This window comes from Sceloporus occidentalis, unplaced genomic scaffold (genome assembly GCF_023333645.1).
Source record: "Sceloporus occidentalis isolate IW3139 unplaced genomic scaffold, rSceOcc1.0.p SCAF_368, whole genome shotgun sequence".
Classification (NCBI taxonomy): Eukaryota; Metazoa; Chordata; class Lepidosauria; order Squamata; family Phrynosomatidae; genus Sceloporus; species Sceloporus occidentalis.
The window spans coordinates 160,001-179,106 of NW_028317348.1; the positions used below are offsets into that span (position 1 = coordinate 160,001).

General features: G+C 37.0%; 2 protein-coding genes and 1 pseudogene across 2 annotated transcripts; all 3 read right to left on the reverse strand.

Moving 5' to 3' along the window:
• Positions 1 to 3,987: 3,987 nt before the first annotated feature.
• On the reverse strand, positions 3,988 to 5,187 carry LOC149273545 (homeobox protein Hox-B4 pseudogene; annotated as a pseudogene).
• An 8,710-nt stretch (positions 5,188 to 13,897) lies between these two features.
• Positions 13,898 to 15,275, reverse strand: LOC149273546 (homeobox protein Hox-B5-like). The gene is made up of 2 exons (XM_089506172.1): positions 14,762 to 15,275; positions 13,898 to 14,145 (listed from the first exon to the last, which is right to left on the reverse strand). Exons 1-2 carry the CDS (start codon positions 15,273 to 15,275, stop codon positions 13,898 to 13,900), a joined length of 762 nt encoding a protein of 253 aa, XP_089362298.1.
• A 1,959-nt stretch (positions 15,276 to 17,234) lies between these two features.
• On the reverse strand, positions 17,235 to 19,106 carry LOC149273547 (homeobox protein Hox-B6-like). The gene is made up of 2 exons (XM_089506180.1): positions 18,695 to 19,106; positions 17,235 to 17,491 (listed from the first exon to the last, which is right to left on the reverse strand). The coding sequence occupies exons 1-2, from the start codon at positions 19,104 to 19,106 to the stop codon at positions 17,235 to 17,237; spliced, it is 669 nt and encodes a 222-aa protein (XP_089362306.1).

A 19,106-nucleotide genomic window follows, 5' to 3' on the forward strand; every position in this document is an offset into this window, starting at 1 on the left:
CCATTCCTCATGCAATACCTAAACTGGCAAAGATCCTGTTCCCCATTCGATACTTTCAAAGTATTATGGTGTGTGCCTATAATTGCTTGTAAAACTATCAAAAAGGGAATATATCATATAATAAAACGTAACCTACATATATGGTAAAAGCCCCATATTATTATATCTTTCGTTCCAGAATAACATCGGAGAGATTAGATCCCCGTATTAGTGCCTGTACAAACAATAGCCAAACAATAGCTTATGTGATGACTCTCTTCTGGAATGGTAAATTGGCGATATTTTATGGTTTACAGGCATACAAGGAGCCCTTATTTCGTTTGATTTTAAACACTTACCCTGGATTAATAAAATATGAACTGGTGAAATTATTTTATTTGATGCTGAAATTGTCTTAAAAAAACAACTTCTAAACTCACATCAAGATTGTAGAAAACCAAAGGGAGTCGTTAGACCTGTGGGTGAGATCTTCAAAGCATTTTTTGGGAGATAAAACTTAGGTTTATGTAATGAGAAAGGGAGATTGATTTAGGAATTTAAACAAGCTGCTTTTTATTGGTCATCATAAATCTGTCACTGAGGAAAAGGAGCTGAAAAAAAAATCCTACCCCATGGCTGTTTCCTTAGAACAATAAGGAATCTCTCTCATCTTACTGGGGTCTGAGCATCCAAAGCTTCCTTTTTTAACCTCTCTGTTAAGTTGCATATTTATTTAATTTTGTGCACTGTATGTGTGAACTTTATTATCAAGTGCTGCAAACACATCTGAAACGCGGCTATTTATAAGTCCTCGTATATTTAATTTTTCTTTCAAGAGGCTAGGTCTCCAGAACAAAAGAAAAAAATATGTATTGTTTGTTTTACATAAACCGATGTTAATTTTATGTTTATGTCAAGAATATGCTCTTAAATTTATTAATCGAATGAATTACACATTATTTTCAGAATCAAATTTTTTTTAGGATTTTTGAATAGGTATATCAAATGGTTGCATATATATATAGGTATGTATATATATATATATAGATGTGTTTGTGTCAAGTGCCGGCAGGTCCTTAGCTATACACAATCAATATCACTACATTTCAGACTTTCTAGGTGTGTTCTATCTAATACATGTTTGCATTTAGTGTGAACCAGGTTTACACAGTTTAAAAACTAGAGAGATTCTAGAAACAACTCGCTATATACCACTGTATGTGGACCTATAAATGTGCAAATAGGTCAATATCGCAGCTCTAGATCAGCCCTAGGCCTCTGGAAGTGGTCAAAGTTTAATTTCTACTGTCTTGTTCTGTGTAGCAGAAGCAGAATAATGCTCTGTCCAGTCTCAAAGAGGTCACTGGTGCAGACTTCAGTTATTATACTAACTTGCCCTGCAGATGAACTCTTAGCTCATCCCTCCCGCATTCTTTGGACTTCTCTTTTTCCCGTACGTACATTTATTTGGCCCAAAATGAACGCAGTTTACCTAAAACAAGCAGACAGCAGCGGGGTTCTCTTGGGAAATCCCTTGGGAAGACAGTCTTATTCTTATAAGGCATATCTGCTACTGTATTTTCTCAGCTGACCGGCACTTAACACTTTTAAACCTTAACGCACAAATCGTGGCAAATGTGAGAAAAAAAGCATGCGTAAATCATTAAAACTGAGTATTATTAAGGAATTTCGTATTTTCCGGACACAGATAAGTGCCTGTTTAATCGAGAATTAAGTATTTGTTTCGCTGGTCAATATATTGGCTACAAATTACTGCCCTGTTTTTTTTTTAATGAATGAATAATTCATCTCGAGGTTGATATTGTTACCAAATATCTGGTTTACTGGTCGACTTTTCGTCCAGAAATTCACATGTGGTTCACAGAAAATTCGAAGGAGAATTTTATATTAAAACAGACACTTATGCCAGGACCCAATAAAATAATGAAAAAAAGTAGTTAGTATGACAGGGCTGTGTTACCTTGTGCGATCCAGGGCCTTGATCCCAGGACTGATTTTAAAGTCATGTTTGGATAAGTTTTCCAAAGTGGAAATAGAAAAAAAGGAACAGCAAAACACTGGATGATCTAATCCTGTGTTTCTCAGAAGAATCCAGAAGTCGCCTGCACCTTTTTTTCCTCTCAACAGACGGTCTTCACAGATTTGCTGTTGAATAACAAAGACACAGAGTAAGTATTTTTTTTAAAGAAGTGATTAATGATTTTTCTGTATAATTCTCACATTTTTCTTTGGCCTCTGTCTGCAAATAATGGTTGTGAAATTTAGATTCAACTGAGAAAGCTGTCCAAAAGCCTTTATCTCTTCACAAAATATAATCTTTTATTCCAGACAAAGTAAAATGCGAATATATATTCCGACTTCGGTAGCAGATGTTTTTGTTTTTTTTTAAATAAACTGGCATAATTATAGGTTGATTTAATAGTATTCGCTCAAGTTTTTTTAGATTCACACATAAATTATTTTGTGATATGGTTCTACAGAAAGTGTTTTTAAAAGCACTTTTGACACTACATAAAGCTGAATATTGGTGTTCAACTATTAAATTATGTAAGAAATATTTTTATAGTCTGGGAAACGATATAAAAAAAACTAGATTATCCCATCGAATTTCATACATATAATCAGCTTTATGAATATTTCAATATTGCAAATATAAACAAGCACGTGGCCAACGGTTAATATGAAATTAAAATACCACTTATTTGTTAAAAAAAATACAATTACAGAAAAACAGTATTTAGTTCTGCAATGAAAGTCGATATGAGAAAGAAAATGAAAATTAATACAAGATCCGTGTCACAAAAGAACTCATTTGTCTTGTTGATTATCTATTTGCTTGTCAGAGTTTGAGCTATAGCAGTGGCCAGGCTCCTTTGTAATATAAAAACACTCAGAAAACCTGGATACACCGAGAAACATCTGTGCAAAAGAGAGTCTCATTATTGTATTAAACGTAGAGAGTGCTCCTTATACAAGATGGATACCCCTTCAATGACTGGAGGAGGACTCAAGTATACAACAAACTCTCAGTTTTACTGAAGTGCTATTTGCAAAGGGATAGTTCTAGTCATTATGTAGTTGTGTTACAGAAAACTTGAACTAATATGTCTTAATGTGAAGGTAAAGAGGACTTACTGATAAAGTGACTTGCAGGTCAGGGCGACACAAACAAATCAAACATTTTAATTATACAAACAAGCACGACATCCAAGTGAGAACAAAAATATTTATTATTTTATCAATATTTACAGCAATCAAGGGCAGCTTCAAATTGGACTTGGGCAAAGAAGTTAAAGGGAGAGCTGGCAGCTATGTAATAATGTTTGATGTTACTAATCCTTTGTCTGTCAGGCCCCTTGAATGTGACTTTCTTTTTTTGCTAGGTTAGATTTATATCATGGAATGAAAAAAAACACAGCACGTCAAGGCTTCAATGCTATGGGTCACAATCAACACTAGGCCTGATTCTGGATACCCAATGGTGATGGCAGTTCGTGATCATAGACTAGTACCAGGTCCCAGGTTTCCAATAAACTAGCTAACTATTATTAGTACTAACAGTGATAAGACCCTTCCCACAAGAGCTGGCTCTCTATATATATCATGTTACGTTCATGGATGTCAGAACCGCCACAGAACATTCTACCGAGGCACAAAGGAGTAGGAAAAAAACAGTCCCAGTAAAACAAGGGAGCCTCATTTATTAAAGTGAGCGTCGGTTTTGTCAGACGAGGTTCATCCTTTGTACCGCAGTGTAAACATGACAAATGGGCCAGAGTTTGGCGTGATTAAAGATGAAACATAGATCTATCTTCTCCAAATCTGAAATCTATCTATAGGCTTCTCCCGAAATGAGGCGAGGAACAAAGCCAAGCCTGCTTCTCCTAACAGAGCATCCCCTTTTATATAAATAAAAAATAGTTTATATATATATATATACAGTTTTTTTAAAATAAGTCCTGGGTACTGTGTTGAGGGGCTTCATGGTCACACAGGGGTCCCTTTGGTCTTGTTGGGGGACACTCCAGCCACTGAGAGGCTTGTAGAGGGGTTTGATCTGATTTTGGTGTTTGGGAGCTTGTGGTCCTTTTTCCATTTCATCCTCCTGTTCTGGAACCAGATTTTGATCTGACGCTCAGAGAGACGCAATGTATGCGCAATCTCTACCCTTCGTCTGCGGGTCAGGTAGCGGTTATAATGAAACTCCTTCTCCAGTTCCAGCACTTGCTGTCTGGTGTATGCTGTCCTGGAGCGCTTGGCTTCTCCTCCAGAATAAGTAGAATTGGCTGCAACAAAAAATCACATACAATGCAAACTATGTTTCACTAATGTGTTTTATGGCTAATAAACTGCAAGAGAAGAGCAGTTTTGTATGCGAGCTGTTTGTTTAATTTAACCCCCTGGGCTATTCCCAAACCACACATTTCACTCAAAGGTCTGTTTTATGCTATAAGGCTGTTAACTCCTTGCTACTGTCATACTTTCTAACAACAGAACGTTAAAGTGACAGGAAGCAGTGAAAGTTTACCCAATCTGCCACTTAAACACAAATTAGCAAAGCATAAAACCTTAATGTAGGAAGGCCCAGAGTACTAAAAAGGGGCTTTGGAGAAATTTAAGAGGAATGTTAACTCTACTTCAAAAGCTGTTGGCCAAGCAAGGCAATAAAAATTTATGGAGGATGTAATTATACTGCCCTGCAAACAGTAGATCGTAAATCTAGAGGACGGCCATTTTCTAAATAGTGGCATAGATGGAAGAGAAATAAGAACTGCTTCACTTACCACTGGAGATGTGCACCTTCTTCATCCATGGGTACACCACCGGGTCCTGGCATGCAGAGGCTGTGGGCTTGCTGTCCAAAGACATTTGGCTACAGGATGGAGGCGAATTGGGGATGCTGGACTGGCAGTGGTGCTTGTCTTCAGGGATCAGTCCAGCTGGGGGGTGAGTCCGAGGGGATAATAAAGAAGGCTGGAGCCCGGAGCCCGGGCAGGGAGGGTAGGGTTGGCTGGAGCAGGCTGATCGGGGGTAGGTCACCAATTGCTTGAAGCTGCTTTCCCTCTTCTGGCTGCTGAAATATTCCGGAGAGTGGCTGGGCAGATAATCAGTCTGAGAGTACTCCTCACACGGTGGAAACTTGGGGTCCACATAATTGGAACTAATCAGAAACGAGCTCATACTCATTTATTTGTTTGAATTGCACCCAAACCCATGTACAATTTATTCCTGTAGTCCTAGTCGTTTTCCTGTTTGGTAAAACCCTCCTACTTACTGTCAAGTGAACAAAGTTGGGTTTAGCATGTGACACCCAGAGCCAATGGGAACGCTTTCACCATCCCCGGATAAGGAAACGTGCTCCACATTCCCAGTAACACCAGTCAGTTTATTCTCCCCCAGTAATTAACTACCCGCCCTTCAGCTACCTTCTATGGTCCCTGTAGATTAAAAAAAGGTTGAATCCCTTAAACCTGCATAAATCGAAATATTTAATTCATTCACCCTAAAAACATATTTTCTAAATTAAATTGCAGTCTCCTTCAGGTTACTGTATGAGAGAGAGGCGTTTTGGGGCAAAATAACAGATTTTATGGCTATAGTTTTGTCTCTTGTGAATGCAGAGGACGGTTTGCAGAGGACTTTGTCAGAGATAAATAAGTCTTGCATTAGATCGATAGAAAATTCATCAACTAATTCGGGAATTCTTGCTTTACTAAATTCCTTTTAGGTACAATATTAAACTGCCAATTTCAAGGCTAAAACACACTCAGCATTTAGGCACGTTGGAGAATATGATCCTAATAGAGAATATAAAGTCTAAAAAACACAGACAGTGCGTGGATCTAGCAGTATAAGCAGCCCACCCAATCGTCATTAATGATTATCTGTAATGCTTGAATCCACCCAAAACAGCTAAAGCATTGATATGATCCAGAGATTACTCAGATGCATACATTTTCTAAATTAACTAAGTCATAAAACGCTTAATTCATTGTGCAAAATATGCGTCACATCCTTGTTTCTTTGCGTCTGTAGCGTTTGTGTCAACTGCATATCCCCCCAGACACGAATTTGTGACATTATTTTTATCACACAAATTCGGATCTACAGGGTACATACAGAAGACAGACAAATCTGTAATTTCCACGTGCGTCTCTGTAGAGCAACACAATAAACCTTCTAATGCAAGCACATTAATGTTCAGACAGATAAAATGCAATATTTCGTCGAAGTTGGGGACTTTGGGCACTTCATAATTCCTTTTTTGTTAAAAAAAAGATAAATATACCGTATATATATAAACTACATGCAGACATTCAAAGGATTCTGAAGTAACTAATAAATATGCAAGTATATATAATCAACTGCAAAATGTATATTGAGTAAATAAACCGATTGATATCTGTGTTGTTTATATAAATGAGAACCAAAAAAACTTTTTCCAGGTACTCAGGCGATACATTATTTAGCACATAGTAATTCCATGTTTTATACAGTGGGAAGAATCAATGCATCAATCTATGAATTCATGTTCAGGTATTTAGAAAATTTAAATAAATTATGTATCAATTTCCAAAGCTGTTTCAAACAATCAATTTAAGTACTTTTTAGCAAAATCTTTATGTACATCTTAGTAAAATAATTACATATTGAGAACACCAATTAACAAATAAGAATTGCGTGACACTAATATTAGTATTAATTTAACTAAGCACATATGTGTATCTATATATGCATACATGTGCAAACACGGTAATCTATTCAAAACAGCCTTTTTAGATTTTATATATATATATATATATATATATATATATATATATATATATATATATATATATATATGTGTGTGTGTGAATGTGTGTGTGCTGAATACACACACATATATATATATACACACACAAATATATTCATAATTTTAAAAAAAGCTGTTTTGAATTATATATATATATATATATAAATATATATATATATATATACATACAAAAATTAGTGGTGCATTCTTTTATGGTATAAAAAAACGCTATTAAGCCCCCTTAAAAAAGGGAGACTTATTCTCTTTAACCCTGCCACTAGGTGGAACTAAATAATTCTAGCATTTTTTTGTACCTGTATTGTGATAGAAATTACTAAATTGAATCGTGAAGCACCCATATGTTTCCGTACCGGAATGAAATGGTTAAAATCTTGTTCTTCCCAGTCATTCAATGTACCTTTCAACCTGAACTGCCCGGACCTGCACCCAGCAGAATCATGCCCTCCTGCTGCCTTCCATCAATATCCCCTGTTCTCCCAATGAACCTCACCTACCTTGGTGGATGCTGCAACTCCAGTTCTGGATCCTTTCCCTCCCTTCATAAAAAAAGGCATTTGGCCGCAAGTAAAGTTGACATTAAGCTCCCACCTCTCACTCCTCTTCCTGCCTTCACCTAGACCTTTAATTTGCTGCAATAATAATGTCTTGCAGCACTGTGCTCCTTCCTGTGGTCAGTAACAGGCCTTATGAGAAGTTATCGCACGTTTGTTAAGGGTATTAATCTCATACCTTTGTTAGCCTTTGTTAAACTGCCAGGCGTGGTGTGTGAATCCCTGTGGCATTTTCATATTACTTACACGCTATGACCTGCGATTCACCCTGTACTAGCCTCTCCCACTCCACGCTGAACTCGCTTTAATTGTTGCTTCGAATTAAATCAGTACTTAGAGGAAAAAAGCAGAACTGGCAAAAAACACAGAGTAATCACAGGATTTGCCAATTTTCATGTAGTATATTTGCTGCCGGTGGCAACAAATAAGACGCAGAATTTGATATTCAATTTTGCTTTTTAAAATAACGCCAATCTTCCTTCAAATCAATTATAGATATATTGAATAAGTAAACCTAACCATTCATCAAGCGGTAATAACAAATGTATTATTATTATTATTATTTAAAACTTACTTATTTTATGCTCAACTAGATATTTAATATAATTATTGTTATGAAATAAAAAACACCATACATATACATATACATTGATATCTGTGGTTTCAACATTTCCAGTATTTGATTCTATTTATAAGTATACAATTATAATTAGGAGTAAGATTATTGTTTAATTTGTGATTTTATTTTCCTTGCCTCTCTAATCTTCTTTACTTATATGCATTGTTGTTGTGTTGTCAAAATGCAACAATAAATGTTAATAATAATAAACAAATTATTAACAGCAATTAGGGGGAATTCAAGAATTCATATTATATATATATATATATATATATATATATAGATAGATAGATAGATAGATAGATAGATAGATAGATAGATATGTATATATCTATCTATATATATATATAGATATATAGATATATATATATATATACAATTTATTTAGGTTTAATGGTCATGATTGTGATTATATCAAGACAAACAGTGTAAATAAGTAAATAAACAGATTCAAAGAAAGAAATATTCGTTAAATCACCCATTAAACAATACGCGGGTTTCTGATGGCATTAAACAGAATTTACTTTAGAGCAATCTGCGACAGTTACTGTTTTGTTGTTACATATCGGTTTGTGCGTGAGTTCGATTATGAGCACTTTACTAAGTGAGTTTTGTGTAGAAGGAGCTCTACCCATTTTTTTCTCTGGTATAATTGATTTTGTGAGTTGTTAAAGTGTGGATGCCTTTCCTGTCTCTGGTACTATTTGTCTATCCCATTAAAACAACGTTCCTTTATCGATGGCCATATGCCCCTACTGTTTCCAACAAACTTTATATAAGTAGGTGTGTATATGTGGGGCACTATACTGGCTGCGTTGTCCTATGGATTATACCAATAGCGCATTTGTACTCTACATGCGACTCCAGTCACCCAGTCTAGTAATCCTGTAGCAATTTATTAATGAGTGGATGTGTGGACCATTATCAATTTCTCGTGGTTCTAGTGCATTTAAGTATTACCCTTGTAATACTGCATTAAAGTTTGGGTTTATGAAACAAACTGCCATTACGTTCTCCTTATTAATAAATGTATCAATAATTGGTTAACAATAACCCTTATAAGATTATGTGGCTCTGTATATGTGAGCCTTATACATAACGTGCCAACAACGATGAAGAAGCAATTCTTTATTTTTTTCACAACATGTTTGGGTCCAAATTATTAAATATCACTTACTAGTTTTTTTCGGGATTTTGTGTCTACCAAAATGAGTTAAATTAGATCCGTATATATAATACGTCAGTATTAGTGCAGAAGTGCACTCTTTATTTTTCCCTGACACTGCATGGGGTTCTAGGTCTCTGGTTATAGATCTGTTGTGCTGCAGTATTGAGTCAGGCACAGCGTAAACTTTTGACCCTGCACTTCTTGACCCCAATGAACTATAATATGGTGCTAACAAGCCTCTGGCAGGCTTCCTTCAGTTTACAACAGACAGCCTGCAATTTGGCCTCTTCTGAGAATACCGTACGATTCTTTATATGTACCACACCAGGTGGGAGAAAATACTGGTGAACGTTATTTTGTTTCATGCGATATTAGATGGTCGTGTTCATGCTAATATTGATGGTATGTCTGTGTGAATTCTATTAACTAAATACAGAATGACCAACAGTAAGAAATAAGCTTAACCATTTATAAGTTCCTCGCTTTCAGGTTGATGCATACATGTGCATTTGTATTTAGCATAAGATAGTATGTGACCATGGGGTAAGTGTTCCAGAATGATAGCTATGAACAAGGTCTGAAGCGGGCTCTGCTGGTCAGTTAAAGGTACTGCAGACTCAAGACCTTCACTCTTTCTTCTTAATTGCATTAAATAAAATGTGACTATTTTTAGTCTCATCTCACCTCAAATCCCCCCTGGTATCGAAAAAGCGAATTTAATTCATTAGTATCCAACTAATGCTAACTGTTAATACGCACCGTTGCCTTATAGCTCTATGTTATAAAAGCAAGACTTATAAAGTGCACAGAATGTGTTAGATGTATGGCTACTTTACAGGATAAAATACGTCGTTATGAAGCCATTAGCCCGATTGCACAGTTACCGATGTGGGTTAAGATGCCCAGTATAGGAGGCACGGCTCTTGCTTGGTGCTCTGCTTGTGCACAAGTCTGCTGACCTCGCAATGATCCTTATACATGAATAATTAATGGCGTATGAGCAGCGCTTCTCCCATTCAGCATGCAAACCCCATTATCCTACTAAAATGTCGATTTAATCGTTGAGAATAGCTGTGCTTTTTCAACTCATTTGAGCCTCTTTTGCTTTTCATTTGATATTCCTAATTAAATCGTTTACCAAATTTCAATCACTTCACTTACAACCAAATAAAACATCCCACACATTTGGATTCACCAAGTTTTGTCGCATTAAAAGGAAAGAGAAGGGAACACGCTGGCAATTATTGAAAATGTTAATTCCAGCAACATTATAGCAAAAGGTGAACGAGGGTTCAAGAACATAAATGAAATGCTCCGGGGGTAAAAGTGCAAGCCTGATGCTGCGGTGGTGGCCAGTGACGCAATGCGAATTTCTGATGCAGGTCTTTTGACGCAGCTTTAACCGCGACACTGCAAAAAATCTTTCTTGGTAAAATAGATAATAAACGTAAAATGTGAATATAATGGCGTTTGTTTAAGCCTTTCTGGGAAATAAAGCAGGAGATCTTTCGAAATCCCCCACCCCAAAAATACAATAATTTGTTACAGGAGATCTACACAGTCCTAAACTGATAGAAACCATATCTTAATTAATACAAATGTTACAAATCCTGTTTTCCCATCGATCTGCAGATAAAACACTTCAAGCTCAGAAAACTGATCAAATTATAGATGTAAATGATGGATCAATCCTTTTAAACCCTCTGCTACTGACAGGAGAAACTAAAAGCAAATATTGCATAGATAAATGAAATCACCCATCAATGCACTTACAGAAACACATGTATATAGGGATATATATGTGCATTAAAATAATGGAATAACTGCAATTTACACACTGGCATAAAGGGCATAGACAGATGTGGTTTTGACAAATAACAGGATAAAGGAAATGTATAATTAATATACAAGGAAGGAAAATACATTTATACACAAGATCTATGACACACGTGCTGTGTGTGTGTGTTTTTCATGTTAATGACACGCTTATATAGCTGTATTTAAGGCAGTGTAATATGGATTAAGCGTGTAGGTTAGTTATAACATTCCCAAGTATTTTTCATGTTAAAATGAAAAAAAACCTGCCATAAAGTAAAAGGAAACTGGGGTAAATTGCAGTAAAAAAAACCCTGTCTGCACAACCTTCTCCCAGCTTTCCTGTTTACTTTGTAACACTCCTTCCGCCTGGAAGAGAGCACAAAACACCCACTCAACTTTCTGCTTTAAGGAAGGGGGGGAGGTGCAGTCTGTGCTAAACCCACCCGTGACCCCACCCTGAAGCTACACGGATGGATTCACTAATACACGTAAATGCCGAGAAAACCTAGAGGCCTAATATAACAGCCTGCGACTTAAAACTAACACCCAGAAACGGGAAATAACAATAATATATAACGATGGCAACCCGGGATTCTAGTAAATTATGACTTTTGTTGAAATAACAATAACCTGTAACCAATAACCAACAATACAGTATAGGCTAATGAGACTCAATAAACGAGTTTTAGAGGATTAGTCGTCTGTAATTTGCTACATAATCCATTTTGCATTACCGCAAATAGTCAACTGTAAATTCAGAACCCAAACCAGATTTTACCCCTGTACGCTCGGTATATGAACTGTATACATATATAGAATTATAAACGTTTTTTCCCTCATACATATTTTTATACTAAGAAAAGAATATATATATATATATATATATATATATATATATATATATATAATATATATTTATATATATATATATATATAAACTCATATGTACAAGTCCGTATGTCCTTCGAACGCACTCACATATACACTTATTCATACACATTTATACCCGACCCCCCAATATGTAGCTTAGAAAGCAAAAGTGTTATTTTTCTGTTGGTGGCAAAAATAGTAGATCAGTCTATGAGACATTATTTTTCCATTAGTTTTGTAAAAAAAATTATTGTCTCTAGATTCATCCCAAGACTCGTTAAACTTAAACACAAGCAATTGCTTGCACTTTACCAATTCATATATTTCCAATGCAGGGGTCACTGCTCCCTGGAAAAAACTAAATTGTCAATATTATTGTCAGGCTACTGATAGTGTCAAATAAATATTCTTTACAGGTTTTTTCAAGTTCTAATGTCAATATATTTGAAGACCAGACATTGAGGGACATACAGTGAAAGGTCCCGCTTACAGGTCCCTACAGGTTCCAGAGGGGTTGCAAATTCAGCCCAGCACTCCTTGTGTTGCTGTAATGCTTAGTCTTAATATCTCAGTATCTGGGTTTTTTATTTTCTATTTTTTAAAAAACGTATCATAACGTGTAGATATTGTAGCAAATATGACAACAGTTAAAGAACAGCAAATTCCGCAATGTTTTCCACAGCTTTTAACGTCTATAGGATATAGATGTGTAAAACTTACTTTTTGTGGATCCTCTGGTCTTCTGCAGTAAACCCTCACAGTCTGATATTCTCTCTAGAAGCTCATCTGCTAAAATACTCACAGCGTCCCTCACCAGCCTGTTAAACTGTCACTTAACATTCCGGAGAATGTGAATTATATTGTACATTGTCAACTCCCTAAAACCATAAACCTAACTTTATGGACCTCACGTGACTTTTGAGAGCCAGTGAGGGGGTATCTGTCTGAGGTCTGGCCGATTTTTACGATCTAACTTCTAGATAAAAACGAACCCATTTGACATGTAAATGTCATACCTACTTCGGATGGACTTTGCTTCTACTAAAAATGGGCGAACAGGACTGTGGTGTTAGCCTGCGCCTAGAGGCTTCTAGAAGGCCCCACAGAACGCAAACATTGGGTAAGTTCACAATCTCACCTTTTGCTAAAAAAAATCATAATTTCCTGTGATGTTGGTAGAGTATGACCGTTTGGGTTTGACTGTTGGTGACTTCAGAAAAAAGTAATGGACTTAGTACATACTTACGATATGTTTACACAGCTCAGGATTCCAGGCAATACAATATAGAAGCTATTTTAGTTTTTTATTTTGGTTATAAAACTCTTTTTTTGAATTTATAAAAATAATAAAATGAAAAACCAAAATTAAAAGGCTGCTGGAAGGATATTTTTGAAGCTGTAAATGTACACATACAGACACATGAATAGACACGATAAACTTTTTTATACAGCAGAAACTTTTTATTTATTCTACAAACAAATACAAAAAAATGGATTTTATATCCCCCAGTCAGCCAAACACGACAGGTACCTTTACATAACATGTGACACACTTCCCCAACACATATCACCTATATGTCTAAACATACAGGGCGAAAGTAAACACAGCGGACATATTCCGCTTAAGAGTCTAAAAAGAGTCAATTAAAATAACAATAATAAAATATATACACAGTGAAACTTTAAAAACAACGGCTAAAACTACAAGACTTCACATTGATAAAAAAGGAGCCTTTTTAGTGCATTCATAGCCTATCTGGGCTGATACGGAAAATTCCAACCTGTAAACATAAAATGTATTTTTTTCATTAATTATAAATAAGTTATACCATATAAGAGCTTTAATAAACATGCGATGTTCTCCAAAAGCAGCATCATGTCACGGTCACAAACATTTAGGACAACACCGGAAAATGAGAGCATTGAGTTTAACTAGAAATGAGACAGGGGTGCAGTCCATTGGAGGACTCCCCTTTAATGTGTCCTTAATACCGACATGCCAAGAATTCCCCCAGTAGTTGACCTGGGTACAGTCCAGAAAATGGGCTGCTGTCCCCTCAGGGCTGAAAGGCATTGCCTGTGGTGGCCAGACTCATACTTTTCAATTTATTATCCTTTTTCCATTTCATCCTCCTGTTCTGGAACCAGATCTTGATCTGACGCTCAGACAGGCACAGGGCATGGGCTATCTCAATCCTCCTTCTCCTGGTCAGGTACCTATTGAAATGAAACTCCTTCTCCAGCTCCAGGGTCTGATAACGGGTGTAAGCTGTTCTCGCCCGCTTTCCATCAGGACCTGTCATGTCTGGATCATGAGGACAACGTTTCGGGTTATTAGACAATCATTCCACACAGCCTTTCAGTTCTTAATCCCCAACCCACTCACACCTGTACTAGCGATCTAGCAAACTACATAGCTTCCGTAGCAAACAATAGCAATGCACCTTTACACACATACTGACCTGTACTTTTAGACTTGCGTTTTAGATTTTACTCCCCATTCTCCGTAAATGTGATTTTATGGGAGCATTCGGCATTATATTATTTTATTGTGTTTAATATAACACAATGCACTGTATTACTGCGTTATATTATAATTTACAGTGTAACGATTTAAAGTACACGATACATAGCTTGCTACTCCCATAATACCTCATTATACTAAAGTATTTATTGTTGAAATAAATGCATTTATTTTAGGGATTCTAGAAAGCTTCATATATCGCCCGGGCTAGCATTTCCCAGCACATCGTAGCTCTCTTTGTACAACAATATTATGTTTATTTCTTGCATATATTTGCATTGAGCAGAAATCCTATCTCACCTTTCCTGATTCACCCGTATCTTGACCAATAAGAAATACAAACGGTTGTTTTCGTCTTAGCCCCTGCCAAAAGGAAAGTAAAAAAAAGCAGCGGTACCGTGACTAATGTGCAGCTTCCTCATCCAGGGGAATATCTGTGGCGTCTGACCCTCTGCTCTGGCTCCTCCAGGGGGGCTGCTTTGTGACTGAGCCCGGCTGATACTGGTGCTGGTTCTCGGGGTGGCGTCTTCTGTTTCTGAGGATGCACTGGTCTCCTCTACCTCTGTGAAATGGGTGTTTGAGGTGGCTGAGTCTGACGATGGAGGCTCGCTCTTTCCCCCGTGGCTCTGGGACTCTGGGGAGGAAATAGGGCAGCTGGAGGCTGCTCTGAACCTGCTCTCCTGAGATGGAAACCCTTCTGAGCTATCCCCATAGTGGCTGCTGGAAGCGGATCCCCGGCTGACGCTGAGGTCCATACCATTGTAGTTGTAACCATAAGAAGTAGGCTGCATGCTGCCTGGTTCCCTGTAAGATCCGTTCACGTTGCTGCTGCCAGTTCCATAATTTAACACATGGTAGTCGGGGCCATTAGAATAGCGCCCTGAGAACGAGTTCACAAAGTAGGAACTCATTTGGGTGATTTTGGAGGCTTGATTTGTGGATCACCCTGTGTCTCACGATTTATGATGTATTAATGAATTATAGCAATGCACTGTACTTCGTTTTGCTATGTATGCGGCCAAATATGGGGGTGTGGGTGCGTTTGGAAATCACGTGCTTTTGTTGACCAGTCGTAAATTCTCACTGATGACCTCAAGAGGTAATTCATGCTCTATGGTTACAAATAATGACGATCTGAGAATCGTTAGGCCCAAGTCAATGTGCAGCTCCCAAAAAATCACTGGGAAAAAGCTCTCTGCATGTTGGCAAACCGCGCCACCTACCGGAGATACTGGGAACTTGCACTTAGTACACACCCAAAAAATTAGATATATAGGCTCATTCGGTCCATATATTTAAGGCTTCCTAAAATAGGTATGCGTTTGTTTAATAGCAACTCATTAAGAGATAAAATGTTACATTATTTCGGGTGCAAAATAATAAATATAATTGACTTAACCCAATGATAAAAAAGTCGATTTATAGAAACCCAATCCTCTTCTATATAAAAATAAACGCATCCTAGTTGGAAAACAACGCGTTGAGTTAAAATAGACACCTAATTGATTAATAGTATATATCTAGCGCATCTAATCTTCGAGAGAAGAGACGTATATGCATTTAGTTCATAATGTTAAGGAGTAGATAATGCAATAAGTGAACAATAGGCATGTGAAGTAAAGGCGACTTGTGTTGGTTATGGTTCGCGTGTGTATGATTGGGTTTAAAGAAAAAACTACCTGGCATTTCGAGAATTGGTGATCATGACATTGGGACACTTTATAATGCTTCGTATTTAATTACAATAATGAATCCCCATGAAAAAAAAAATATAGATTTAACCTTAAACCTTTCCTTGCATCCAATCTTGCAGTCCTCACACGGTCATTTATTTATTATCGTTAAAACTGTTTTTAAATTCGATTTTTATGATAAGCAGACAACAGACAGTAATTAAATGACAGTGATTTTCTAGCGGAGATTTAATAAGTAATGTGATCTGCACCTATAAATGATTTATAATACTACCGCAAAATAATAGTGAATAAATTAGTTTTTCTCCAAGAAAATGCAAGATAAAAACCCCTCAAAAACACATAAAAGCATTTATTATTTCCCAGTCCCACATATACAGACAAAATAGGTTTAATTTCAGCAAAACATTTAATGAAATATCTCAAACAAGCTGCATCCTTAACATCATAGAATTGGATTAGTGAGATGTGCAGATGCTGAGCTGGTAAAATTAATGTGTATTTTTTCTATTTATGATACCTCTTATTTTTAATGTTGGGAATGTACAGGAAGACAGCCAATGTTTTAATGATAACGGATGTTTGGTCAGTCTGGATTCCCAGGGGCCATGTGCTAAAAAATACAGACACCAAACTATTTGTGCTTCCAGTATAACAGTGCAGTAGTAACAATGTATGGATGGCAGTATGCATGAGATATTGTTCAGTTCAATTGAATATTATTATCCAACATAATACATTAATAAAATAATTTCATAGCATATTAGACCATTACCCATAAAAACTACAAGTAAAAATCACAAACCAACGACATAAAAATAATAAAATATAGCATTTCACGATTTGAATCTAGGCAGCAAATTTCTTCTACTTTCAGTAGATATGAAAGAAAAAAAAAAACCAGACAGAACACTCAATATGCCAACCGTGCATAAGACACTCCTAAACAAGGCGACTCGCGAAAGTATGTATATATTACACACACGCACATTATATGTATATATATATATATATTTATGTATATATATATATATAATGTAAATGTCACTGTTGCGGACTGCCGTCATAGGTAGTAGATAAGACAGAAGATCTGTGTTACTAGTTTCTTTCTTTACCAGTCTTTTGTGCTGCAATAATTTATTCAAGATACAGGGATTGTGGAACAGGGTGTAGCTGTCACTCGGCGGCTTTTTCTTCCTCCCCTGCACTCTGCACTGCGGAGTTGAGAAGTTTACTCTCCTTTTTCCACTTCATCCTCCTGTTTTGGAACCAGATCTTGATTTGACGCTCAGTCAGACACAGGGAGTGCGCTATTTCTATTCTGCGCCGTCGGGTCAGGTAGCGGTTAAAATGAAACTCTTTCTCCAGTTCCAGGGTCTGGTATCTGGTGTAGGTCTGTCTGCCTCTCCTCCCACTGGGCCCGAACACTGAACCTGCACACGGAAAGACGTTAGAAAAATTCACTTGCAAAACAATATTTGCTGCTATTTAATAACAACACAATAATTATGAACAGTGTGTTCAGTATATGCGTAAATGCAGTGGAATGGCAGCTGCAAAAGTTCGATGTGGATTTTTTTTTCTACACACCTAAATCTATCTATCTGTCTTTGATGCAGGTTACGTACACATATTTTATTATAGAACTTTACAATAAATATTTGCCACTACTATACATGTTTTTCATGAGTAATAGAGAAAGAATGAGGGCCATATATAATATTGATACTTGAATTTATACATGTGGGTTCACAAATATATATATATATATATATATATATATATATATATATATATATATATAAATTGTAAACTTTTTACATAGGTGTTTACATAGGTATAGAAGTTTGCTTCCTGGCTTCAAGCTCCTGTCTATATCCAGCTTGTGTTCCTCGGTTTCACTAGCAGGTTATAACAGTAGGTTTCAGCATTTAAGCCATAATGAAATGTATTGATCGTTACAGGTCCTGCGCTGTAATGGATTCAACACTTTATATCCTGACTAATGGGCGCCAGAGAAACTGAATCTGTGAATGTGGGGACCCTCACTTTGTTACTAAGGGAATATTGCACTTAAACCGGCAATAAGTCACTCTCCTAAGCAATCTTTGGGGAGTGATTCATTATAGTATACTTGGATTACACTTGTAAAGCAATTCATACATACATTCCTAATGTATATCTGATGTACAGTTACAGTTATTTAGATAATAAAAAGGAGGCATGATAAACATGACTGAATGTGGAGAACAAGAAGGGAAACTGGAAGGCAAAGTGTGCAGAATGGTAAAGAAAAGTAGAAAAGTGTAAGAAACTAATGTGGTATAGTAAAAAGAGCTGGAGCTCTTGTCTACAAGGAGGGAGAGGTCTGTGGAAGTTTAGTAAATAAAAAAGGAAATTTAGGGGGACATGATGTTTGTATGGATGTCAGACAGATCCAGGTTGTGAAAGAGGGAAGGAGGGAGAAACTGAGAAAAAAAGTATTAAAGAAAGTGAGAGAAAGGCAGGCTCGCTAAGCTTCATGGCATCTTATCAAACAGAAATGCACATTTGGCTAGAGCTATGTGATTTATGGCTGTCTTGGCTTTGCTGCAAAAGAGGAAGGCATGTGGGTAATAAACTTAAAAGAAACTTACTGTTACACGAATTCATCCTTTGCATCCAGGGGTAAACCGGCGTGGAGCACTTAGCGTCGTCTTGGTCGTCATACAGCATCTTGCTGTGCGCACAGTCCGGCTTGCGCTGCTCCTGGTTATACTGGGACTGATCATCTATAGAGGACAGGGCGCAGGAAGGCTCCTTGTCCCTATAGAATCCAGCTGCGCCATAGTCACAAGCTGCTGTCCTGCTGTATGCCCCATTAGCCTGCTGGTAATATGGAGAGGAAGCATAGCCCTTGTCCTGGACTCCAGTGGCCCCGTAGCCTGCAGGATAGTGTCTTAAAGGATCCGCATAGCCTGAAGAATATAACGGTATCTGACCCAGGAAGGGTTCCTGCCCACCAGGCAGAGTTACCGGGAAAGTGGAGTTGACAAAATAGGAACTCAT